The sequence below is a fragment of the Anastrepha obliqua genome, chromosome 6, assembly GCF_027943255.1.
Source record: "Anastrepha obliqua isolate idAnaObli1 chromosome 6, idAnaObli1_1.0, whole genome shotgun sequence".
NCBI lineage: Eukaryota > Metazoa > Arthropoda > Insecta > Diptera > Tephritidae > Anastrepha > Anastrepha obliqua.
In genome coordinates, this window is record NC_072897.1 from 5,029,121 (window position 1) to 5,056,750 (window position 27,630).

At 35.6% G+C, this 27,630-nt stretch overlaps 2 protein-coding genes across 2 annotated transcripts in view; one reads left to right on the top strand and one right to left on the bottom strand.

Moving 5' to 3' along the window:
* The window catches only part of LOC129249905 (uncharacterized protein DDB_G0287625), an 80,958-nt gene extending 71,794 nt beyond the window's left edge, over positions 1-9,164 (bottom strand). Inside the window, exons 1-2 of the mRNA XM_054889570.1 lie at positions 9,073-9,164; positions 6,885-7,310 (exon numbers count right to left, since the gene is read on the bottom strand). Of these exons, the coding sequence (XP_054745545.1) occupies positions 6,885-7,310; positions 9,073-9,164 (518 nt within the window). The remainder of the gene's footprint in view (positions 1-6,884; positions 7,311-9,072) is intronic.
* A 9,903-nt stretch (positions 9,165-19,067) lies between these two features.
* LOC129249906 (kelch domain-containing protein 10 homolog) lies at positions 19,068-20,235 on the top strand (the record flags this gene model as incomplete). Its single annotated transcript, XM_054889571.1, has 2 exons — positions 19,068-19,619; positions 19,688-20,235. Coding segments are annotated over 2 exons (903 nt in total), but the record flags the coding sequence as incomplete, so codon positions are not given.
* Between the last annotated feature and the right edge of the window lie 7,395 nt (positions 20,236-27,630).

Here is a 27,630-nt window from a genome sequence, read left to right on the forward strand (position 1 = left end):
TAAAGGAACATAGGGCTATTTCTTTTTGATTTAGAGCCTTTTCTATATTGACAACGAGTGTGTGCAGTGCTGTGACTATGGATTTCCCTTTTTGGTAAGCAAATTGCAGCTTATGAAGGGGTTTTTTGAAGATTACTTCTTCTCTTAGATGGTATTCAAGTAGTTTTTCTATTGTCTTTAACATGAACGACGATAGACTGATTGGTCTGTATGATTTTGGAGAATCAGGGGGTTTCTTACCTCCCTTAGGAATAAATATTACCTTCACTTTCCTCCATGTCTTTGGAATGTATTCCAATATTAGACTAGCTCTGAAGATTTTCACCATGACTCGGATCAGTTCCACAGTGCCTTTGGATAGAAGTGCTGGGAATATTCCATCCGGGCCTGGTGATTTAAAGGGTTTAAAGGAGTTAATTGCCCACTCTACCCTTTCGAAATTTATGATTTTATTGACAAATGAGACCGTCGATCTCCGCTGATGGTGAGTTACCATGGTTGGACTATTGTCGATTGATGGGTCATGACTTTTACAATCTGGGAAGTGAGTCTTTAGAAGAAGCTCTAGTGTTTCTACGAATGTGTTGGTAATAGTCCCGTTTGGACCTTTTAGTGTGCCTAGGAATGGTTAGTTGCAAACTAAAAAAAAGCATGGAATACGATGACTGAAAAGTTTGCAGAGAAAAATTTTCACGTAAGATTGTTAATGGAATCACACATTTTTGGAAAAACTTAACAAAAATAATTAAATCATGAAGTAAAAATAATGGTTATTGGGAAATCGGCTAACCTGCGTTCATTAAAAAAATTTATCTGCAAAGAAAATAAAAGTGCTTGCATGATCCTAGCTTTATTTGAAGAATCGTTGGACAGAGCATTTGGTGCTGAGGTATGATAATTTTTTGTCGAAACGAAAAATCCTCTTTTAATAAAAAAATTGCTTAAGTAAACAGGAAAAAGAGTTCCTTCGGGCACAAAATATTCCGGAAAAAGTACTTCTTCTTATTTATAATGCTCCATGAAATCCCAAAGAAGGCAAGTTAAAGAGCTGCGACGGCCAAATATCGGTAACATGCTTTCCTGCAAGTCGGTTTGAGTTCCTTTTCTATACATATGCACCACTTTAGTTAATTTTTGTACATCGAATGAATAGCCCTTGACTCTTCTTGTTTCAAAACATTTGTAATAATGCTTAATTTAAGTTCGTTGTCTGAACCTGGAGCTAGTTTTTATACTTTTAAGCGTTCCTGTTTTAACATCATGTTTTCCCGCAATGACATTGTTATGAATGCGTGCCGTTGCTCCTTGCTGTTTGCGTTTGACAGGCGCATCCGAGGTCTTCTTCCAAATTCTGAGTTGTTTTTCTGATAGCTTCTATGACTTCGGCCTCTTCTGTAAGAGCATACAGATATTATACTTCGATAGAGACTTTTGGCCTCATTTCCATCACTTTTGTTTCGTCCTTCAATGTTTCTGTATTGGAATCGCAGAGCTGCTGTGTCTTTCCACCCTTAGAAATTTCCAGAACAACATTGCTGGCCTTGGTTTTTCTCGCAGACCTAATCTGATTTCTCAGGTTTTATTTCACTGTGTAAGTTTTTAAGGACCTCCGCATAGCTAAAACAGTCTGCAGGCTTAACGAGTACAGAGTCCGGTCACCGTTAAAACTTCCTATTTTTTGTCGCTACCTACTTCTCTTCATTGGATCGCTTACTTGAGTCGTCCGTAGGTTTAGTGGGATACTTGCCTTTTCGCCTCCGGACAGTTTGCCATTCTTCTGGTTTATCGTCTTTTTTTTAGTGAACGCTGGCCCAACTGTATTAGCTGCTGTTCGTTTCTTTGCCGAATCTTCTAGTTCTGGATTTAGTTGTGACCTTACTGGTCCTATTGGCAACGGTGTATCCAGAAGAGAGGTTTGGACTGTCGAAACTCTACCATCCAAACTGGCTTTCGGCTAACTTTAGGAGTTTCCCTCGCATTTTCGGCATTTGCGTCCATTACTTCGCATCGTTGTTCTTTGATTGACACATATGTCGTCGATTTCGGGGAGTGCCCTGAAGTTTTCCTCGGTTTGAAGGGGTTTCGAGTATCTCCTGTTTCAAAACTTACTTCTTTTATACTTCGCGCACATGACGCATTTTTTTTATTGGTTGGAAGGACAAACAGCGAGTCTAGCGATTCCCAGCGCGCCGCTGTAAGACAATGGCCTGAGCATAGCCATACATTACTAATAGACGCCCTATGCTCCACCTAGGAGTTAGAGATTGTAGTACATTTACAATACTTAAATAGGCTGAGCAGAAAAAGTGTGCGTTCATTTCAAATAGTGACGATTATTTGAATGACAAGTACGTTAAATTTAATTTTAAATCATTCATGTAGTTGACGCGGTTAAGAACAAATCTAAAGAGGAAAAAATTGATATTAGAAATACGTTTTTTGTTACTATGGACCAAAGGCGAAAAGAAATAGATATTGGTGAAAGGAAAATCATTGTAAGTTTGTGGCAAAATAGTAAGAGCTATCGGGAAATCGCGAAAATTGTTGGGAGGCAATACTCCTCGGTCCAAAGAGTGATAAACAACTTCAAGCAAACGAATTGTTTGGAGTCTAAGCCTCGTTCTGGGCGTCCAAAAAAACTGACGGAAAGAGAAGAACGCAACATAACTATTCTTGTGAAGTCTAATCCACGACTAACAGCAAGCCAAATTTCAAAAGACATAGAAGTAAAATACCAAAAGAAAGTACATCCAGATACAGTAAGAGAAATTCTAAAAAGAATCGGATTTCACGGCAGAGTGGCCCGAAAAAAACCCTTCATATCGCGAGTAAATCGACTTAAGCGGATGGCTTTCGCCAAGGAATACGTAAACAAGCCACCTGAGTTTTGGAATAGTGTGATTTTTTCAGATGAGAGCAAGTTTTGCATTTTCGGGATAAAAGGTCGTAAGATTATTTGGAGGAAAAACGGAACGGCACTTGGAAAGCAAAATCTGGTACCTACGGTAAAGCATGGGGGAGGAGGTGCCATGATATGGGGGTGTATGGCTAGTTCGGGCGTTGGAAATATACAGTTTATTGAGTCGATAATGAACAGACATGATTATCTCGATATTTTAAAAACGAATTTGAGAGAAAGTGCAATCAAACTGGGACTCGGTGAAAGATTTGTTTTCCAACAGGACAACGACCCGAAACACACAGCAGAGATTTTTAGGTTGTGGTTGTTGTATAATGTTCCAAAACAACTTCGCACACCCCCACAATCACCTGACCTTAACCCCATTGAGCACTTATGGGACGTTCTAGAAAAAAAAAATACGAGAGCGTACAATAACTAGCAAGGAAATGCTTAAGAACGCGCTTAAAGAGGAATGGGAAGCCGTAAGTCCAGAAATAACAGCCAAACTAGTTGGATCAATGAAAAGACGCCTTCTAGAAGTCATAAAAAGGCGTAGATATCCAACCAGCTATTAATTTTAAAACATTTCTATGATCTTCAGCCTTTTATTTTATTATTATTGAAGTGAACGCAAACTTTTTCCGTTTAGTTTGAATGGCCTTTTTAATTTTATGTGATCTCATTTTAAATTTTAGTTTGTTATTGGCAGCGAAATATGTGTGATAGTTACGTTTAAGTGAACTAAATAAAACTCATTAAAAAAATTTCTAAAATATTTATTGTTTTGAACTTTTTCTAATGCAAAGAATATTTGCATAGGTGAACGCAGACTTTTTCTACTATGTGTATATGTATGTATATAAAATGAATAATGAAATTTGCCATCCTCTAGTCGATATCCACTAGTCCATCCACTGAACAGCGCGATTGCCGCTTTGCCGCCAAGCAATCTAAAATGTTACTGAATATAACAACCACTATTTCCTTCATAAAACGAACGAACCACATTTTCCCTCACGCGCCTGAGCTGCCCACAGCCGCCGTTGCTTATAACGAGGTTACGACTTCGACATTGTGTAGTATTGATAATTTCGAATTTTGTTCTCTGATAGCATAAATATAATAAGATAATAAATGCATTTACCTATGGGATTAATAAAAAATGCACGAAAAAGTAATACGAGTATAGCAGTGAAGTTATAAATTTACTTTGAAACAAAAGGGCAGCTAATTTTCAGTTAGGATGCTTTCCATTTCAATTCAACCGGGTCAATCGGGTCATGTTCTTCGATTTCGATGTAACTCAAATACATATGTTGCTCTCTGGTCAAAATAATGAGACAAGTATTTTTTTGTTCGCCCGAAAAAAATTGTTTTCAAGATTTATCGGCAATTTTGTTTTTCGGCTCAAAATCGATTTTTTTTAATTATATAAGAATTTTTTTTTTAATGCTTATAACTTAGTCAAAAATGAACCGAATTTAATAATTTTGGGTTCAGAATGATCGTCATTACTTGCACGAGCAATTTCATGCAGAAACAGTTGCAAAAAAGTAATAGAAAATTTTTTTGTTTTCAAAAAACAAAAAGTGCGAAACAAGTTTTTTACTCAAACACAACTCATTTTAGCTACTGGTCATTCAGCTCAATTGAAGTTTGAGAGGTCCGCTTGATTTGGAAAAAGTTAAAAAAAAATACACTTTTTGAAATATTGAATTTCGAAAAAATTTCAATTTTTTCTTTGCAAAATAAAAAATTTTCAACTAATTCCATCGATCCACATTTCCAAACATTCATTGGAGAGCTACTGTCGTAAGGCACAAACGTCAGTATAAGTTTTTTATTTGAAGCGTAAACAACAATATTTTTACCACACTTGAAAATGTCGAATTTCGTGCCAAATAATGTGTTTTTGCGGGGAATTCTTTAATATGAAGAAAAAAGCAGCCGAAAGTCATCGTATCTTGGTGGAAGTTTATGGTGAGCATGCTCTAGCTGAGCGAACGTGCCAGAAGTGGTTTGCACGCTTTAAAAGTGGTGATTTTGGCCGCGCCGCCAAAGTTCATGGATACCGAATTGGAGGAATTGCTCGATCAAGATCCGGCTCAAACGTAAGAGAGGTTGCAAAAACTTTGGGAGTTGATCAATCAACCATTTCGAAACGTTTAAAAGCCATGGGAATGATCCGAAATTCAAATTTCGAAAAAAAAAACCGCACGAACTTATTCATAGACCTATTACTTTTTGGCAATTGTTTCTAAATCCCTCGTGTAAGTAATGACGATCATTTTGAACCCAAAATTATTAAAATCGGTTCATTTTTGACTAAGTTATGAGCATTTAAAAAAAAGTGTCTATATAATTAAAAAAAAGTCGATTTTGAGCCGAAAAACAAAATTGCCGATAAATCTTGAAAACAATTTTTTTCGGGCGAACAAAAAAATACGTGTTTCAATATTTTGACCAGAGAGCAACATATTTGAGTTACATCGAAATCGAAGAACCTGACCCGAATAACCCGGTTGAATTGAAATGGAAAGCACCTTAGTGTATCTATAATATACATATTTACATGCACATTTTGTTTATGAAAACGAATGCGAACTTTTGAGATTTTTTTGCAAATCGTGCTATTTTTCTGTGCGCCCGGTTCTGCACTTGCTTCATATCGCACAGTGCTTTTTGAGCGGGTAAAAATAAAAAATATTGTTTTCCAGTACTGGCACCCCACACACAAAATAATTCTTCTTCCAGATTGTGACTGTATGTTATTACTTTCTCAGTGCTTTAACTTCTGTGGAAACAGCAATATTTAAAGGAAATGCATAAACGTTGCAAACGGAAATTTCCTAAAAACAGATCTCGCAGTCGTTGAATTGGTAGTGTTTGGCAACGGGAGTCTTCTTCCAAATAAATCGCAGGGTAATGACGGTGTAAAGGTACTTATAAGCGGATACATGTTACAGATATTCATACTCAGAGCCCTATTGTTTTTTGTCTGAGCAAGTTTTGAATTAAAGGAAGCTATATTTGAGATAATCTACAAGTGCTACCTTGCACTAAGTAGGCAATTGAGCAGTAAAGTCCTCTCTCGACGAACAAAACTAACACTCTACAAGACTCTCATCATGCCCGTCCTAACGTATGGCGCAGAAGCTTGGACGATGACAACATCCGATGAAGCGACGCTTGGAGTGTTCGAGAGAAAGATTCTGCGTAAGATTTTTGGACCTTTGCACGTTGGCAACGGCGAATATCGCAGACGATGGAACGATGAGCTGTATGAGCTTTACGACGACATAGACATAGCGCAGCGAATAAAGATCCAGCGGCTTCGTTGGCTGGGTCATGTCGTCCGAATGGATACAAACGCTCCGGCTTTGAAAGTATTCGATGCGGTACCAGCTGGTGGTAGCAGAGGAAGAGGAAGGCCTCCTCTGCGTTGGAAGGATCAGGTGGAGAAGGACTTGGATTCACTTGGTGTGTCCAATTGGCGCCGGTTAGCACGAGAAAGAAACGACTGGCGCGCTTTATTAATCTCGGCCAAAATCGCGTAAGCGGTTATCGCGCCAATTAAGAAGAAGAATATATTTGAGATAATCAGCCATGATTTTATATTTCTTTTAAATATTGGATCATGGGCGGCAGCCAATAAATATCTATATATTTAATATACATTTGTACTTTTCAATTACTTAGCGAAATTACTTACTCAAAGCGACGCTTTTATTGATTGAAACAGTGCTGAAAATACTATTTTCCTAGTTCACCTGTACACCTTTGTCCGTCAGAACACGTGTTTCGAGTTAAATATGTAATATTATTGCCTCCTGTTCTTTTAGGTTGCGTAAAATACTCATAGTATATATTAAAACTTCCTCAATACAAAGAATGCGCACTTATTCTTATTAAGGTACCAACAGTAAATTAATAGGGCCGTTCTTTTTATACTTAAAATACAAACTGAACTTAGTGTACTCACTTTTGGCCATTAGCAATCTCTTTGAGGACGGCGGCACGGGCGGATAACTCCTCTGCTCGTCGCTGTTGTGTAAGTTCTTTAGCGCGTTCAGTCCAAATAAGCTCTTTCAAACGTTGAAAGCTACCTTGCACATTAACAGGACTCGTGTTGCTCCCAATTGCCCCGTTTACTGCTAAGCCATTTGCACCCACATAGCGGTATTTTGAAGGTCTGCGAGAGCCACTACTACTGTTGCTACCACCCGCACTATGGTAAGTCGATGTTGATTTCGCTTCAGCTCCATGCACACTGCCAACACTGTCGACATCATAATGCCGTTGATGATATCCAATAGTTACACCTTGTGGTATAAGTGGTTCTCTGTTAATCACTCTACCAAAAACTGGAGATCTGGACCTCTCTCCATATTGCGACAATATTCTTACACTGTGAACAACAAAACATAATGAACAATATACCATCACAACTATTGAGTTTTCGAAAAAGAAACCCTTTTTTAATAATATACATATATAATTTGTAGTTTGTTTCATATGGCAACATAAGTAAGTTTAAAAATAAATAAAATTGTCTCTGTTTATTCCAAACAAACACATCCCTGCATTGTCCTCTTAAATTCTGAAAAGCGAAAGGACAATGCAGGAATGAATTGCCGCCCCAATTTCTCTATCAAATTTTAATTTTTAATAACCACATAGGTATGTATGTAAGTTAAGAACTTGTAAAATATAAGTTCTAAAAAAATAAATTTTTTTATTACCGGTCCATCTGACCGCACTTTATTCACTAACTTCCCAAATCCAACAAAGCCGCTTAAACAAGTAAACTACTTAATTTATATTAATAAAAATTGTGGCGTGTTTAATTCTAGGAACTTAAATAAGCAACTTTATAATACTTGCATTATTGCAGAAATCAATATGAAAATTGAGTAAGCAATTTTTATAATACTTGCATTATTGCAGAAATCAATATGAAAATTGAGTAAGCAATTTTTATAATAAAGAATATAAGAAGTAAAGAGTTCGTTAACTTGGCTTGGGTTAACTCTTCCCTTCTTAAATCGATTGTCCGCAATCGAGTATTGAATTATGGTGTTTTAATTTCAAGAAATGGCCCCGCTTGGGTGTTTGGCATATGTTCGGTAGTTATTATTGATTGAGGTGATAAATACAGCTTTTGTCTATACTTAATAATGCAAACGAGAATAAGAGTTGCAATAATAACTGAAAGTACAATAGATATATCTGAACTTAAGCTAATTACATTCATTTTTTTATTTTCATCTACTAAATTTCTAATGGTATCTTCATTTTGTATTTGTTTTAAATATAGATTTTCAATTTGTAAGTCCAATTTTGTAGCATTTTTAGTTTCTTTGATTTTTGTGACTAAATTTGGTAATACGAGTGTTTCGTACATTTTCAAGTTTACATTTGTATAGGTTTTATTCAGAACATTAATATTAAAATTTTCAAACTTAATGAGGAAGGTTCCTTCTTGTCTTATTTCTAATTTGTTACAATCGTGAGTTATTTTTCCTTTAAAATTCTTAAATATGAGTGTTCCTTGTACCATTTCTACTACTTCAGATTTTACTGAAATTTCCATTTTACATTGTGCTTCCTTAAATTTTAAAATGTTTGCAATACATTCATTATCTAATGAAATCAAGTTTTTTTCTAATTTGTCTTTCACATTTATACTATAAATTTTATTAGAGTTATCTGTTAATATTTCTGATGGGTTCAAAAACACTGATTTGTTTGCAATATTTGGTAATGGTTCAAATTGGATTTTGGCCAGAGGACTAGGAGAGAATTGAGGTATTAGTAAAGTTAGAATAATGTTATTTTCTTGGAAAAGTACTACAATTTTCGTATTGCTATAGCTATCGTAGTCGTTAATCAAACTAAGTTCCTTTTGCGTCAAAATGTCCGTGGGAATAATTCCCAATTTGCTGGAAAATATAATTTGTCCTATGTTATCAACATGGTTATTCAAAAGCGATATGTCATTGTTTATACTATAAGTCTGTTCGATAAATCGGACTTCGTCTTCCAGTGTTTTGATTTTATTCTGTGCACCGTCCTTGAACTCATTAATATATCTACTGACTAAAGTTTGTTGTTTGTTTATATGGGCAGTTATGTTAGTTATTTGTTCGGTCATGAAATTGCTTATGTACGTCAAGTCACTTAGTTTATTGTAGGTGCCTTTTTCATTGTCGTTTATTTTGGTTAACGCGTCTTTTATTTCCTGTTCATCGTCGCTGTCCATGGAGCCGGCGATGTACTTTAAGCCTTTTCCTAGGACGTTAGGTTAGGTTAGGTTGAAGCGGTTGTCCTGTGGGACACACTCAGGCTCATAGCCCATTGTGATGCCGCGTGGGGAGCTTGTCCCTATCTCTCCTAAAACCAGTGTGTGTTTTTCAAAAATTTTAGAATATCTCTGATTTCTATGGTACTGAGGTCTTCTATATTAGCTCATTAAAAAATTGTCTACCCATAATAGTAAACCTGCGTCTGGATAGAGCAGGGCAGTGGCACAGTAGGTGCGAGATTGTCTCTTCCTCGTCCTCATCTAGACAACTTCTACAGATGTCATGTGTTTGCACACCCATCCTTTGGGCGTGTCTACCTATTAGGCAGTGCCCCGTTATGACTGAGATCAATGTGCTAAGACTGTGTTTATTTTGGCTTAGCAGAGATTCTGTGCGTTTAGCATTTAGAGCCGGCCAAAGTTGACGGGCGATTTTGCAGGTTGCTTCATTTCGCCATCTTTCGTTTGCTTTCTTTACAATTTCTTGAAGGATGTGTAGCTTACATGTTTGTAAGGGTATCCCTATGTCATTATCTATGTGTTCGTCAGACAATTTAGTGCCGAGTCTTTGCTAGTTCATCGGCTCTACAGTTACCCTCAATGTCGCGATGGCCAGGAACCCATGTTACCTTTAGGTGAAATGACTCAGCCATCTCGTTAAGAGATGTGCGGCATTTCATGGCTACCTTGGAGGTTGTCGACTGTTTTGTGAGAGATTTTATCGCCGCTTGGCTATCAGTGAAAATGTAGATATCATTTCCGGATATCGCATCACACTGTATCAGTGTCGCGGCTTTTATTATTGCCATCAGTTCAGCCTGAAAGACACTACAGTAGTCGGGGAGCCGAAAACTGAAGGAGATCCCCAGATGTTCAGAATATACACCTCCGCCCACCCTGCCCTCGAGCTTTGAGCCATCTGTGTAAACATGGATGGACTCGCCCTGTCTCACGTGGTCCCGTTCCCACTCTCCCCTTGAGGGTAGGAGGGTCGTAAACGGGGAGTGCATAGTCCACCAGTCCGGGAAGCCCCAAAGTGCCACCAGGATTTTACCGTGGCCATAATTCGTGTTTGACCACTTGTTTAGAGTGTTCAGCCTTATTGCCGCACTGCGTGCGTTATATATTGCCCGCAGATCTACCGGAAGGAGGTTTAGTGTCGCATATGATGCTTTCGATGGTGTGGTTGACATAGCGCCGGTTATCAGAACAGATGCTAGTCTTTGCACTTTGTCCAGTTTCTTGATGTTCACACCCTTCTGAAGGGCATCCCACCATATTACTATACCATAGTAGAGAATTGGCCTAACCACTGCTGTGTAGAGCCAATATATCATTCTGGGTTCCAATCCCCATTTCTTCCCAATAAGCCTTCCGCAGGAGTACATTGCGGTCATAGCTTTTCGTGCTCTGTCTGCGACTGTGAGCCCCCAATTTAGCTTCCTATCTAGTATAAGTCCTAGATATTTTGCCCTTTCTGTTACTCTAAGTGGTTTCCCTCTTAGGAATATTTGTTGAAGAGTAGGTGTTTTGTGTTTCCTACTAAAAAGTATCAGATCCGTTTTTTCCGGATTTACCTCTAGTCCTCGACTTTTACACCAAAGTGATAGTCTGTTGAGAGATCTTTGTTGAAGGTCACATATTGTTGGAAGGTGTTTCCCCGAGATTGCTATTACAATATCATCGGCGTATGATATTGTTTTACCTCCAATTTTTTCCAGTTCTTGTAGAAGATTGTTGACAGTTAGGTTCCACAGAAGTGGAGAGATTACCCCACCTTGGGGTGTACCCCTGATCGGAAATTTTTTAACAAATGTGTCACCCAAATTTGCGTTTATCGTTCGCCCAGTTAGCATTCGTTATATAAACGAGACTATTGCATTGCTTACTCCTATTTCCGTTAGCGAAGTGGTAATTGCTTCCGGATATATGTTATTGAAAGCACCCTCGAGTCTAGAAAGGCAGCGAGGGTAAATTCTTTGTAGTGAAGTGATTTCTCGACTGTGTGAACTAGCTCATGGAGCGCTGTTTCCACTGATTTGCCTTTACTGTATGCATGTTGGGAAGGTGATAGTTTGTCGCTAATCCTTCCTTTGATATGCACATCTAGCAACCGCTCTAAAGATTTTAACAAAAAGGATGATAGGCTAATTGGCCTGAAGTCCTTCGGTTTCGTATGTGTGGTTTTCCCCCCTTTGGGAATGAATACCACTTTTACTTCTGCCCATTTCTTGGGGATATAGTTAAGACGTATCGCTGCCTCAAAAATTAAGGCGAGTGTAGGTGCAATCATATCTTTTGTGCGTTGCAAATCAGCGGGAATGATTCCATCAGGTCCCGGTGATTTGTAAGGTTTAAAGCTGTCAATGGCAAATTTTATGTTGTCCTCCGTTATGAAATCTGTTGGGGGATTCTCGTAGTGAACTAGTTATAGGGTGGGTTCTACTGTCTTCGTTGCAGAGACAGCCTGGACGTTAATTAGTCCCCTTTTTGACTTAGAGTGAATGTGTATACTATTCACTCTTGCTTTCAGCAATATTAGATTTTTATTTACCGTTTCCAGAAGTCGCTCATCTTCAAATGTTATTCCCTTTAATGTGTTTAGATTATTAGAAATTAATGCTATTGTTTCCTCATACGTCTTTAAATTTATGAAATGTAGGATTTTATTATAGTGATTAATTGTCCTGACTTCTCCTGTCTTGATGGGTATGTACCCATTGTTGTTTTTAAGGTCCTGTACAAAGATTTGCTGAGCAGTAACTGCTAGTACCAGCGTCAAGATTGTAAAGGTTAACATGTTCTGTCCTGTAACGAAAGGTATTAAGTATAATGTATCTATGAGTGCCTTATCATGACTGTTTGATATTATTTTTATGTACGACTCGGCCAGTTTTAGTTTTTACTGTCGTGTTGTAATTCTGGGCAACTATTTCTTTTCGATACAACTTGTTTCCTAATCTTTTGTTTATTTTAACGAATATTTCCTCTCCCTTTACATATTCCTTGAGAATAGATCTATTTTTATTGTGGTACGCAAGGTCAGTAGCTTGTTTTTCCGAGAGTTTTTTCACTGTTTCTTGCCTGTCTTTTTCTAGCAACTCTGGGTTGCTACTAACTCTTTTACCAAAGAATATTTCCATTGGTCTTTTCCCTATAACTGTGTGCACTGAAAAATTATATTCTTTTACTGCTCTTTCTAATAATTCCTGGAATGACCGGTGTATTTTTTTGCATTGTAGACAACGCATTATTTCTTGCAGTGTTGAATGGAATCGTTCGACCTGACCGTTAGAGCAACTTGTATATAGAGCTGTTCGAAAAATTTGTGTTCCGAACTCATTTTCTATCATGAACTTAATAGATTCTGAATAGAAGGATTTTTCGTTGTCCATGACCAACGTTTCAGGAATGAGTGAAAAGAGAATGTCTCTTAGAACTATCTGACCGGGGCAACGTGGTATGGGTGTTGGCTGGATTTGGGGTTTCATTGGGTGACGATCATACTTGTTTTCTTTACAAATTACGCATTTTTTTATAATTTTTTTTAATTTTGTTCGCCATTGAGGGGAAATAGTACCTTTCAAGAATTTGAGTACGATTTTCTTTACAGTTCCTGTGTTCTCTGTCATGCACCCTTATTATGATATTCTCCTGTTCTTCTTTGCTAATTATATCGTCCACCATTACTTGGGTGAATCTTATTTTGTATTTCAGGAAGTGTAATGGGTACAATTCCTGAATTTTCCCCATAATTTGTTCGTCCGTTTTTATACAGTTTATCAATGATGGACTTAAATATCTCTTCAAAATGGAAATCTATTTCTCCTCGCAATAATCTTGTTCTGTTATAATATGACGGTGGTACGTGGGGAATATTATTTTAAATTGATAAGATGACATTACGTCTCTATTCAGAAATATTTGATTCTTAAAGGCATTTATAGGTGCCTCAACACCAAGGATTAAATTATGAGCCGAACTTTCGTCTGAGTTCGTGGCTATTGATAGCGTGTTTAACTCTTGCTCCGTTATCCTAGATAGAGCATCTGCTACAACATTCGCCTTTCCTGGCTTATAGAACATTTCGTAATTGTACTCTTCGAGTATAGCCTTCCATCTCTTCATTTTACCGTTGTTATTCTTATTGCTTAGCGCATAGGATAACGGCTGGTGGTCTGTGAATATTTTGACCTTAACCGACCCCTACAGGTAATTTCTCAAAGAGTTCAGAGCCCATATTATAGCTAACATTTCCTTTTCGTTCGCCGCATAATGCTCCTCCGTTTTATTTAAAGTTCTAGAGATAAATGATATTGGTCTATCATTTTGAGAAAGTACTGCACCGATAGCAAAGTTTGAGGCATCTGTTACTAGCTCAAAATCTTTACTAAAATCTGGGTAAGCAAGTACTAAATCTTCTGAGGTGAGTGCATTCTTTATTTTGGCAAAAGATTACTTAGCATCATCATTTAAACTTATTCGTAATTTTGCGGATTTATTTTTGGACGTTCGTCCTCCCTCCCCCCTTAAAAGGGATGTCAGGGGCTTGGCAAGTTTTGAGTAGTCCTTGATGAACCGCCTATAGTATCCTGACATGCCAAGAAAACTACGAAGCTCTTTAAGGGTTTGTGGTTCAGGAAAATTTTGTATAGCCCTAACCTTTTCCTGATTAGTTTTAATCCCATGGGGTGTAATAACGTAGCCTAAAAAATCGACTTCTTTTTTGAAAAACTAGCATTTGTCTAATTGCACTTTCATATTGGATTCTTCCAAGGCTTTGAATATGTTTTTTATGTGTTTAAAATGTTCTTCTTCTGATTTACTGAAAATAATGATGTCATCTATGTAAACATAGCAGCATCTTCCAATGTATTTCCGTAGGACATCGTCAAGCGTACGCTGGAAAATTGACGGTGCGTTTTTTAGGCCAAACGGCAGCCGTGTGAATTCATATTTTCCATTATTTATGCTGAACGCAGTTTTTTCCATATCAGATTTTTTTAGTGGAATCTGATGGAATCCACTTTTAAGGTCGAGAACTGAAAAAAAATTACTAGTTCGTAGTTGAGAGGTGACTTCTGAAATCTCTGGAATGGGATATCTGTCGGCAATTGTGATTGAATTTAACTTCCTATAGTCTATGACCATTCTATATTGTTTTTTTCCAGTTTGGTTTCTTAGGAACTATTCATACCGGAGAGTTAAAAGGAGACCTAGATAGTCTTATCATTCCATCTTTTAGAAGCTTTTCTATTTGACTCTCTACTTCGGATTTTAATGAAGCAAGGTAAGGGTAGAGCTTTGTGTACACAGGCGAGTTTGTCGTGGTTCTAATTTCGCCCACTACTCTAGTTGTATACGTAAGCTTTTCATCCGGTTCTGAAAAAAGGTTACTATATGTATTTGCAATTATTTTCATTCCTTTCTTTTGTTCGTTTGACAAATTTTCCTCTTCAATGTTTATTGCATTTACACATTGCGTCGGGAGTTGCTTAAGGTATACTTTGAAACCATTACTTAATACCATAATATTTTCATTGGTATAGATAACTGCCCCTATTTCCCTAAGGGTATCGTTCCCCAAAATACCATCGAATGTTTTTAGAGAGGGCATTAGGTAAAATTTTATTTTATTATCTAACTTAAAGAGTTTTACAAATGTATGCTCGCTAATTTTTATGTCGCCTACTATTGACCTGGCAAAAAATGGATTTTTATTTGCTATACGCTTACTCACTAATTCCGGCTTAACATAATTTTTGCTTGATCCTGTATCTAATAAAAATTTTAGCGTCTTTCCGCTCTCCGTCCTTACTTCAAAATATGGCAACGAAGAGTTTATCATGCTAAAAAATGGATGTCACTTGGTTCGCCAAACTGCTTATACTCATCTAACTGTTGTTCGTTTGTTATTCCAGTCGTATTAATATGATACGTTCTCTGATTTTTTGCTTGTTGATGATTACCGAATTGTTGTGGCCTTTTTCCAAAATGTTGGTTTGGTTGTGGCCTATTCATATAATTTATTCTATGAGAGTGGGTGATATATTGGTTTCTGCTGTTGTCCAGAGTTTCGCTTTGAGTATTGCTGTGAAGGTGGTTTCCATCTTCCGTTGTAAGCATGGTTCGAGCGAAAGCTTTGATTCTCCAGCTTGAGGCAAAGGTGAAGAGCCTGTGGCAAGTCCACCGGTTCTCTGATCCCTAAGAGGCGAGGCAAGTCGCCATTTAAACTCCTAATGAAGGTGTCGAGAGCTTTGTCCCTATATGCCTTTGTCAGCAGAGTAAGAGATTCATTACCCATTTCAAGACATCCTAATCTATTCAATATTAATGAAAGATGTGAGTACACTTTTTGGTAAAATTCTTGGATGCTATTACTACCTTGTACCAGAGTTGTCATCTGATATTCCAGAGTAGATAGGTCACGTTTGTCCCCATAATGTGTGATTAAACATTGTGAGATTGCACTCCAATTTAACGGTGTGTTATAAGATTCTAACGCTATGTCAGCGTTACCTGTGATTTTATTTCTGATCACACTCAAAATTCCGTAATATTTCGGCGTTCCCTTTATAGGTTCGTATATTGTCAAAATTCTGTCCACACTTTTCTTCCACGAATTAAATTCTCCTGGTTGCCCAGAGAATTCTTTTAAAGATTTCACGACGTCCGGTATTTCGTCCATATCATTTAGATTTTCCCCCTGTCTGTCTATTGGTTGGTCCCTAATATTGGCTAATCCAGCGTTTGGATTGAGAGTTTCTCGGATAGCCTGAAGTCCTTGGTTTCTAAAAACGTCCGCCGCTATATCCGAAATAAGAACTCTTAAATCGTCTAAACTTAACTGAGCATTTTGCGAAGTACTAGGAGCGGAATTTGAGGGTCGTGTGGTGGGCCTTACCAAATTATTCGGATTTGCCATTAAAAAAAAAAAATTTTTAACTGAAGCACAAGTAACTGTTTTTAGAGATTTTTTCCCTCTTATTTAATGGGGGAAATAAAGACGTAATATGTTTAAAAGGATACTTAAATATTATTTTTATAATTCTTAATTACGAGTATTAGATAGCTTACTATATTAAATACAGAGCTGCTCTCGTTCTGGTGTTGAAGGGTCCTCTAAGGCGTATCACAGTTTTTAGCACAGAAAAATACTCATTGTTGTATCAGGGCTGCTTCTCACTTTCACAGAATTATCCTTGCTCAGTTTTTGTCCATAATTTATTTTAGGTTTTTTGTTGCAGATTCATAGTATTAGTTCGCGCGTATTTTTATATAAGCCCTTAGGTCTACTGTGGTTTTCACTTTACAAATTTTTGTTTTCGGTTTCGCACTTTTCAGTTCACAGCTATTATCAGCTTTTTGTTTTTTTACATAAAACGTTTGGTTATTTTAATGTTTTTACTTTAAAATTTTTATTTTAAATGTTGTGTTCTTAATTCACAGCTTTGAATAGCGTGTGTGTTTTTTTTCGTTTTTACACATAAACCGTTTGGTTAATTTAAGTTTTTCACTAGCAAAGCGGCTGCGTTCCAAAACACGTCCTTTTTTCCGCAAGGATACTCGGGGGCCTCGTTCTTTGCTTAATCGCGATGGTTACTTATAAACCAATTTTGCTCGGGCGCCAGTTAAGAACTTGTAAAATATAAGTTCTAAAAAAATAAATTTTTTTATTACCGGTCCATCTGACCGCACTTTATTCACTAACTTCCCAAAACCAACAAAGCCGCTTAAACAAGTAAACTACTTAATTTATATTAATAAAAATTGTGGCGTGACTTAATTCTAGGAACTTAAATAAGCAACTTTATAATACTTGCATTATTGCAGAAATCTATATGAAAATTGAGTAAGCAATTTTTATAATACTTGCATTATTGCAGAAATCAATATGAAAATTGAGTAAGCAATTTTTATAATAAAGAATATAAGAAGTAAAGAGTTCCTTAACTTGGCTTGGGTTAACTTGTATGTACAATCCAAAAAGACACACGGGCTTCATCTAAATAAATTCAATACCGCGACCTACAAATAAATCGGAAATAAAACTGAAAATTCATATTTGTATAAATAATTAATATAAATAGTACACACACACACATATGTATATATGTATAGTATACTATACGCCCTAATATCGTCTACATACTCCGTCATTTTAATCCTTCGAGCCGGATTGGTAAATTTTAACCCAGAAAGTGAAAAATACAATTGGAATATTCACCCGACACATTACAAAAAACCACAAAATATTCAATAGCAGAAACATTTGTGTCTACAGGCAGCAAAAGCCGCCGTTACCTTACAATAAACACCACATCTACAGTATTAACTAAAAACCACACGGAAAGCTGTAGGTACGACGCAATGGTTTCGAATTTTTATCATACGTGCAAATTACAATTTTCCAAATAGAAATTAAAAAAAATTTTATTAAGCTAGCTTGAATCGCTAGTTACTACATATATTCTGCTTACATACAAAAATTCAAATTTATTGGGCAATATTTATTATTTGTGTGTAAAATCATTCATGACATTTGTTTTTTTTTAAGATTATCTATTTCAAATGTTGCCGAGTTCTTTCTCGAGCGGCTTTTATGGCTGTACTGGTTCGAACCCTGCAAGGGCGACTATTTCTTTTTCTGTGACACTACAGACGTTTAGAAAGAACGATTGGCCGTGCGGTAAACAAGCGTTACCACTCCATTGTTAACAAGCGAAGTTTGCCACGAAACTGAGTATAATTTATGAGTAGACAATTCATACGAACAAAAGCAAAAGTAACGGAACTTTTATCTTCGAATTTGTTCTTGCCGTATGCAAGTTAATACCCTACTCTGGTATAGTGGTGGGACTATTCGAATAAAAATTATTCGAATAATAAAATCTTTTATTCGAGAGGTATTCGTAATTCGAATAATATTTATTCTAATTTTTTATTCGTTTATTCGAATAATGCTATTCGAATACCTCACTATTCGAATACCTCACTATTCGAATACCTTACTATTCGAATACCTTACTTTTCGAATACCTTACTCTTCGAATACCACCTCACTATTCAAATACCTTACTATTCGAACACATCACTATTCGAATACTTCGATATTCGAATATTTTTGGTAAATATTTACTTAGATTAGCGGACTACTAATCGGTTTCTGTACAAGTGCATGTACCTATGTATGCAAATTTAAAAACCACGCAGAGGCTTACTATATTAAATGAAAATACTACCTACTTTTTATTGTGTCGGCGCTTTGTTTTTGTTTCATATTGTGGTCAATATTTACTTAGTTTAGCGGACTACTCTTGCTTGAGGCGTGAAATTATTTTCTTTTAGGTTTTCTGCTTTTCGCAGTACTATTATATGCACATACATATACTCATATACTCTACCTGCTACGGACTGACCTAAGCCCGATAAACGAGTGCAGACAGTCCTACGACCATGCATACGCTTAGGTAACTGGCGGTGAGAAATATATAGATGGACATTTCAGGCAAACTTTTCTTTGGGTTATGTATACATATGTATACATATTTCCTTTGTATTTCTTTAAATCCCGTGCTTAGATCACTCATTAATACTAAGTTTCCACCGCAGCCGGAGTTTGGGTTCTCTGCCGCTATCGTGTTCTTAGCGCAAACACCAAACAAAACACCTGTCAAATCCCATACAAAATTAAAACACAACTCCATACCTAAACCCACTTTTCAAAGCGTGTTTTGTTGGGTTTGCGTCTAATATAATTATTAAGTGGTGGCAATGTTGCTCATTTTCCTCATTTATTATTGCATTCTTATCGAAACATGGCAACAATGATTGCAATTTGTCAATATGACATTTGATTGACGCACCGGCTATCCATTTGGTGAATCTTGCTCAAACGACTGTTATATATATCAAACAACAGGTAAAAAACCGAGTGTTAAGCGAATAGAGGCTACTGGTGATGCGCCAATTCCGCAATATGGACCGGGAATAGTTTTACACGAACATTATTTATATACGGTTGGGGGAACAACTGGCTATGATTACTCTTGTGATGTGCATCGCTTAAATTTGCGCACACGAGTGTGGGAATGCGTATATATCTGTCGTCCAGATATACGCGAAGATCCAGAGGGTCGTTATCGTCACGAAGTTGTCTACGATGGGCAATACATATATGTGCTGGGTGGTGGTACATCGAATTTAGTGTATGATTTACAACGCATCCCTGCATTTAATTTAATTACAAACCGATGGGAATATTTCGTCACATTACCCGATCGAACATCACAAACAAATCTAACAATCGAGCGACAAAATTCCGGATATCCAAACCCACGAAAGTGCTTTTCCTGCGTACAGCACACGAAATCGAATGGTGAGGTCGAAGCATTCATTACGGGAGGCTTGCAGGTGCGTAATAATTAAATTTAGTATTATTAAATTATATTTGAAGTTGGATATCCCTTTTCCATTTGCAGGCCGATCAAGTATATTTTTCAGATATATGGAGATTAAATTTTACTACTAAGCAATGGACACTTATAAAAACAGCCTCTCCACCAAAAGCTTTGTACTTCCATGCCGCAGCGCACAGTCAAAATGGTTGTATGTACATATTCGGTGGTATTGAATATGATGAAAAACGTATACGACGGTGCAATGACCTTTATAAAATGTGGATGACCATACCATTATTAAGTGAAATTTGCTGGGAGGCAGTGTTATATTACAGACCAAATCTCAAATTGAATGGCCACTCACAGCTGCTTAAAATGGGCATACCATTGCGCTTTGCACAGAGATTGTGGCATTCTTCAAAAGCCAAATGATTATACAATAAATGAAGAGATATATGGTATGGTATGTCATGTAACGAGCAATAAGAAGCGACAATTTTTATGTTTCATTCTAGACATAAAAGCATAATTATTGTTTGCTAACCATTTAGGAATGACATAGTTTCATATGGAAGAAATGGAACCAAAAGAATAAACATAATAAAATAAGACATTAATAATGAGTAAAAATAAAAAAGCTAATTAATATGAAAATAAGAGTAATTATTTTTATACGTTACATATGTGTACGAGCAGTTGTGGCGATCTTTTTTTACAATATGGTTCATACACTCAATGGATGCTCAGATCACGAATTCTAGAAAATTGTATCATAAGAGTGGAAGCAGGATCAAGTGGCCAATCGGGCAACCAGATGAACACCAAATTTAAAAGGATAATAGTCTGCCGTCTGATTTAAAGTTCGTATCCATGAGTCTATGCATAATTAAATTCGCTTTTTCCAGATTAACGATATAAACAAATTATTTTCAATAAAGAAAAGATACCAAGTTTTTAAATCAAGGCGGCAGTAATGTGCTAAATAGAGATTGACCTCGAATGCCTGCAGTTTTTTTTCTGCATACAGAGCAATTGCCACGCGCTTTTTCGGTGAAATCGGGTTTCGATACTTCGTTTTTCTTTTGGCTATTTTTTCAAGTTTGCTGCACAATTTTTCAAAGCAGGATCTTTCCATTCGGAAATTATCTTTGAAAAACTTGTCCCCATTACTCTGGCAATTTTTATAATTCTTATTTCACAATGTCAACAAAAGACAGTTCAAACACAGTTTCTCCCAAACTTTCGGTGGAAACAGTTGACAGTTCTCCCAAACACAACTCCTGCAAACACGGTGTTTGCTTTTGGTGGAAACGTAATATAACAATCAAGAACCTCAAGCAAGAACGTTCAGCCAATCTAATCATCAATCAAGACAAATAAAAAAAATAATAATAATGCCCAGAAGCAAAGTTTGGCAACATTTTGCAATCGTGGAAAATACCGGTGAGGCCTCCTGCAATTATTGTGGTGATATGCTGAAACGTATGGGATCCACCACTTGTTTATGGAATAAATGAAATGCAAAGTGAGTTTGAAAAGTATATTTCTGAGCCTCAAATTAACCATAATTTAGAGGCGAGAGTTTGGTGGAAGGATCACGAAAAGCAGTATCGCATCCTTTCACTACTAGCCAAGAAATATCTTGCAATACCAGCTACATCAGCAAGTTCCAAGCGAGTTTTTTCTAGTGCTGGTAATATTGTCCAACCTTCAAGGAGTAAATTAAAACAATACTTAGTATCAGCTTAAGTATTTCTACACCAAAACAAAAGGAAATAAATATTTAAACAGATTTTAGAATTAATTAAGTTTAAATTCATTATTTATTTATTAATAAGAAAATAAACTTCATGTGACACTGAAATACGTAATCTATTTCAGACTTCTTTTTAAGAGAAATAAATAATATATATTTTATTATCGAATTAAAAAAAATTGTTTACTTTAAAAGGAAGAGCGTTAAGGTATTTTGCCTTTAGCAAAAGCATACGTACATAAATACTTCAAAAACCATTTACTATGATAATTATTTATTACAAATAGTTTCTTATAACTAAACTAGCGTACCCTCGCCCGCTTCGCTAGACGATAAATTCAATGATTTGCTGAAAGAGAATAAAATTAATACGAAACAAAGTACATTTTTTGATACAATTTCATTCGAACTTTATTGTAACACTTTTTGGTAGACAACGTTTTTGGTTTTTTCATCTTTCGCGTGAATAATGACGATGGTTTGCCAACTCGTGAGCAAGCTACATACAATTTTCCATGAGAAAAAATTGGGTATTCTAAATTAATACCGCACATTTGTAGAGACTGTCCTTGCGCCTTATTAATTCTCATAGCGAAGGCAAGGCGAATAGGGAACTGCAAACGTTTGAAATCTAATGATAAATCTGCCGGAATCAGTGGAATTCAGGGTATCAAAATGTCTTCTCCTTTGTACTTCCCTTTCAAAATTGTTGCTTCGATAACGTTACCCATTAGCTTCTTCACGGCGAGTCTGGTACCGTTGCAAAGTCGGGGCACATTACTATTGCGCAGCATAATAATCGGTGCTCCAATTTTTAATCGTAAATTATGAGGTGGTAAGCCTGGCAAATCGAGTGAGTTTAAGAATTCAGTTGGATAATTTACGACCTCATCTTGATCAGTAATAGTGTCCATTGACTTATACGCAACTATGTCACCAGGTATTTGATCTAAAATAGCTGAATTTATATCATTGACGTCCTTATTTTTCCCAGCTAAAATTGCTCTTTCGCTGAGTCAATCATGGTTTTTGTAATGCCTCTTTAGACTGTGCAAAAGTGCAGAAATTGTTAGACAATGTTATCAAAGGTTTATTTTTTTTTGGTTAAAAAGTGTTTTTTGAAGTTTTGAAAAACACTTCGCTCTAACAAATCTCTTCTCAGTTAATTGCTGAAAATTAAATATTTTGAAAAAACTATTTTTTTTTTTAATTTAACGTTTTTGAGAAAATTTTGTTCTTGAAAAAATTTCATACTTTTGTAAAAGTTTAAATTGATTTGTTAAAAAAGATTTTTGTCCGCTTTGAAAAACACCCCCTCGAAAAAATGTATTCTCTATTAATAGTGGAATATGAAATGCTTTGAAAACACCTTTTTTTTAATTTTGTTTGGTTTTCAGAAAATTTTGTTTTGACAAAATTTCATACCCTTGAAAAGTTTAGAAAAACACCTCTTCGAAGAAATTTTTTTTATCTTTTTGAGGAAAATTTGGTTTTGAAAAAATTTCATGCTTTCGAAATTTTTTTATTTTACTTAATTTCTTCAAAATTTTTGAAAACAATTTTTTTTATAATTTTTGAAAAACACCCCTTTGAAAAAATGTTTTCTATGTGTCATAGTGGTATTCCATTAACTTTCAGGATTATAGTCAAATACTTACAAATATCTTCGCTTTCACAAATAGCAACAATAAACAAATTTCCTCAAAACCAAAAAATTTACTTTTTTTCTAAAAAAATTCTAAACAAACAACGTAATAAATTTAGAATTTTGTGTTCACGAAAAAACAGTATTGTTTTTATTGTATTAACTGAAAACCAAAATGTTGCAAAAAATCAAAACAAAACTAAATTATTTTTTTGTGTTCATTTGGTCCATATGTTCCATAAAAAGTTGATATGGTAAATAATATGCAGGGTCTGATACACGCAAATTTCCATTGACCATTATAGTGACAAAATTATCGATCACCAATTCCAACAGGATTTCAAAATCAGAGTTGGAATGAGTTGTTGTGTGGTGTACTTCTGAAAAAAATGAGAAATAAACAAAATAAATCTAAAAATTCGAATTCTAACTTTATCTTGTGTATGTTCTTATTACCTTTGAATTTTTCCAATGAAGCACCATTCATTTTAAATTTTCCAAGAATTTTTTTTATCATTTCGCGTTTCTTTCCTTTTTCATTCGATTCCAACATTTGTTCATAGCCGAAAACATCGTTTGCAAACGCATTCATTTCCATATAGAATTGGTCAAAGAAAGCATTGCTCAATTGAATTGAAACATTATTTTCATAAATACTTAGGACCTTAACTAATGCACCTTGGTACATACCTAACGCAGATATTCATCGCGACCTTGACATCGATACTATTGATGAAACAATACAAAGCGCTAGCAGAAGACACATAAATAGACTATTAAGGCATACAAATCCTATGATGAGAAGACTACCAAATAAAGAAAAATCTACCCAAAGTCGGCTTAACCGTCAAACACCAACAGATCTTGCAAAATCCTTGTAATCAATTGTCAACTAATCGTATATATCATTGTTTGTTAACCACTTGTTTTTAAATAATATGTATATATTTCTTCTAAATGAGCTTGGGGGCATTGGCCATTCAATATCACTCTCATTCCATCTTTTTGTAAATCAAATTACTTATTGTCTAACGACAGGTGTAATATTTTATGGAAGAAATAAAAAAAAAAAAAAAAATTTTCATTCGAATCATTTGAAATTTCTGTATACAATACATTTCTGTATCACAATACAAATACAAAAAATTCAAAAAAAGTTGTACACATAAAATTACACATAAAATGAATGTCGATTCGAAACTTACTTTAATCTAAGAATTGAGCAAGTTTTGTTTTGTACAATATTTTGATTTTTTCTTTTTTTTATATGAAGAAAATATTTAAAAGAAATTTTTTTTTGCTAAAAACCTTCCCCTAGTGGATCCCTATAATATGAAAAAAGAACGAATAAAATTGGCCTCGTATCGGCCCAAAAAAATGCGGACAAACGAACATCATTTCATTTTTATATTATATATAGAATATATACAAAGAAATATCTACCTACTATTGACCACTCAGCAGGGTAGGTACATGTACATATGCATATGTCATGTATCTAATGTTCAATACCGAGCTTAGGTACACACATTAGCAACAAAAAGTAAGTGATATTTTTATTTTATTTCTTCTATAGCGTAATTTTGTGAAATTACATACATATGTACCTAGATACATACACACATGCATTTGCGCATCAATCCAATTTCAAATCAATCTGCATGTGTACATAAATCAGAGAACGTAAATTCATAGAGAAGGCGCAGTCCCAGCCCGTTCCTCCTAACAAAATACGGGTAGGAAAGCACAAGTTAACAGTAGGAAATTAATTAATATGGCTGCCGGAGAGAAATGAGAGGGAGAGAGTGATACACAAGTGTGAGAAAATGTAGTTTACATTAGCTTACATTTGCTTGCGTACAGAACAGAGTTGTTCATTTGATATGTCCATATGATTTGTATGCATGTTTACAGATTTGTTCTTTTTGGTTTTTTTATGAAAATTGCGCGTAATTGTATGTATGATTGTTTATATACATATATTAGCAAAGGACATATGTATATTAGCTTTACATATATGAAAATTGCGCCAAATATCGGAAAAAATGTATGATTGCATTAGATTTGATTTTGATTGGATAAATGTATATATGTACATATATGAAAACTGCGCCAAATATTGGAAAGCTCTTGTGATTGCTTGTAACCAATTGAACTTTGGTTTGAATTTTAATTCGAAAAGAAAGTCAATTGGAAGTGCACGTGCGCGGTGAAGCAAACATTTTTAAATTGTTAATAAGTAATTAATAAAAGAAAAATATGCCTAAAGCTTCGAAATGTAGTGTTCGCGAGTGTTGTAGTGAACAAAATGTTCGATCGTTTGCATTTCCCAAAAATCGGGAATTATTAAAATTGTGGAAGGAAAATTTGAGGATCTCACCCTCAATGCAAATGCCAATGCACAATTCATTTGTATGCATTAAGCATTTTGAGTAGGATGCCGTGGGACCAAAATATCTCAAGAATGGAGCGGTTCCAACTTTAAACTTGGGTAAGTAAATTAATTTATTATTATGTCTCCATATATGTATGTACAGTGAAAAAAAATAAACGGAGTTACCGTCAATATTATTATTTCTTATAAATCTGTGAATATTTTTTTAAATATTAGTGTCTCAGTTTCTTTTTGGTTCACTGTACATACATAAACTGATAATCGTATGCCTGGATGTCGTTTTCAATACTTCGTGCCTATTGAAAAGCTTAATATACACATCCATGCATGCATGCAAGAAATAGAAAGCAGAGAAGGGATTTATTTATTTAGAATGCGCACTTTCTCATTATTTTATTTACATATTTATAAAAAACTTTTGAATTTAAAAGATCGGGCTTAGGATAATGCCGTATGGGCAATTTTAGGCCAAGTATAATGATTTATTTAATGAAACTTGGTTGAGATGTTAGATGAAAACTATAAATCCCCGGAGGGTGCGGGTTCTAGTTTTATATATGTATATGATTATACTGAATATACCTCAATTTAAATTTTGTAAAAATTAAAATAAAAATTTTAATTAGGCTATGATGATGTTCCACCGAACAAGTGGACCGAAAAAAAGGAGCTGCTGTATCTAGAGCTGCGTGCCTAAGGATAAAGTTATACTTTTTGCGTTTCCTAGGGACGAAGAGACACGTAAGAATTGGGCCTTGGCTTGCAACGTGCAAGTGTCAAGCACTGACAGGGTTTTTCTTTGCCAACGCCATTTTGAACCCACATTGGTTACGAAATATAAACTCTTGAAAGGGGATTTTCCTTGCTTCAATTTAGAGCCAGTAAATAGAAGTCGCTGGCCTAGTGCTGGCTCTGATTGGGTTTGCCTGCCCGTCACTGCAACTTATAGTAAGGTAGTTAAGGAAGTAGAAGAAGATTTAACTCTGGAAGAGTTTGAGAAATATTCGATATTAGAGGAAAACAGGCAGGCTAGTTATAGTAATCAGATCTGCGTGGACTTAGAAACCACAACCACTCGCGAACGGTTTGCTCAGTCTGCTCGCTATTATCAGAGTAACGCGGTCAAATTAAATAAACGTATCGAGGAGCTTGAAAAAGAAAATAATGACCTAAAAAATAAATATTCTGAGTTGTTGAAACGTACAAATAGGGCCCGCGAATATAACTTTATTTAATCAATTGAAGATTTCTGAAATTAACACCTTTTTCATGCACGAAAATAATAAAATTTTTTGTATGTTTGACTATTGCCATCTCATAAAGTCCATCCGTAATGTATTTATGAAATATGATATTCCAACCGCTCATGGCACTGCAAGCTTTAAGGTCATTAGGAAGTTATTTGATATTGATCAAAAGAATTCCAATTTTAAAATTTGCCCAAAATTGACGGAGGCTCATATTTATCCAAGCATTTTCGAAAAAATGAGCGTTTCACGCGCAACACAAGTATTGAGCAATTCGGTAGCGTCAGGTATTGACATGATGTGTAGTCAAAATTTATTTGGTAATGACGAAAACTTGATAAATTTTGCCAAGCCCACGCAGATATTTGTTAAAGAAATGAACGATCTTTTTGATGAACTCGATGCAAAGCATTTCCAGTCAACAAATCCATTAAGGTCTCCCCTGAAGCGGGATGATAGGGGCAAAGTTAAAAGACTATTAAGTTACTTCGAGTTCTTTAGTCCAATGTCTACAATGCGTGCATATTCCACTATTAAATGTATCCAAGGTTTTCGTACTACCATAAAATCGATGCTGGAATTGTGCGAGGAACTTTTTCAACAGCATCAAAATTTAAAATTTATTTTCCTTGGAAAGTTAAACCAAGATTGTCTAGAAAATTTCTTTTATCGGGTCCGAGCTAGTCAGGGTATTAATACCCATCCCACAGCACACGAAGTACAGTATATAGTAGCGCGATTGATATCTATGAAAATTTTACGACAGCGGTTCGAAAACAAAGGCAATAATTGCGAAGATGATGATGATATTAATTTAGACTGGAATTTAGGGACCGAGGATCATCATCTGGAGGAAGAAGTAGGAGAACCGCTAAATGAGCAACTCGTTTTAGAAAATATAGAGGTAGGAGACGAGAATTTTGCCGAAGAACAAAATATAGCTGAGGTACAGGTGCAGCGTTATTACACTGGCTATGGTAT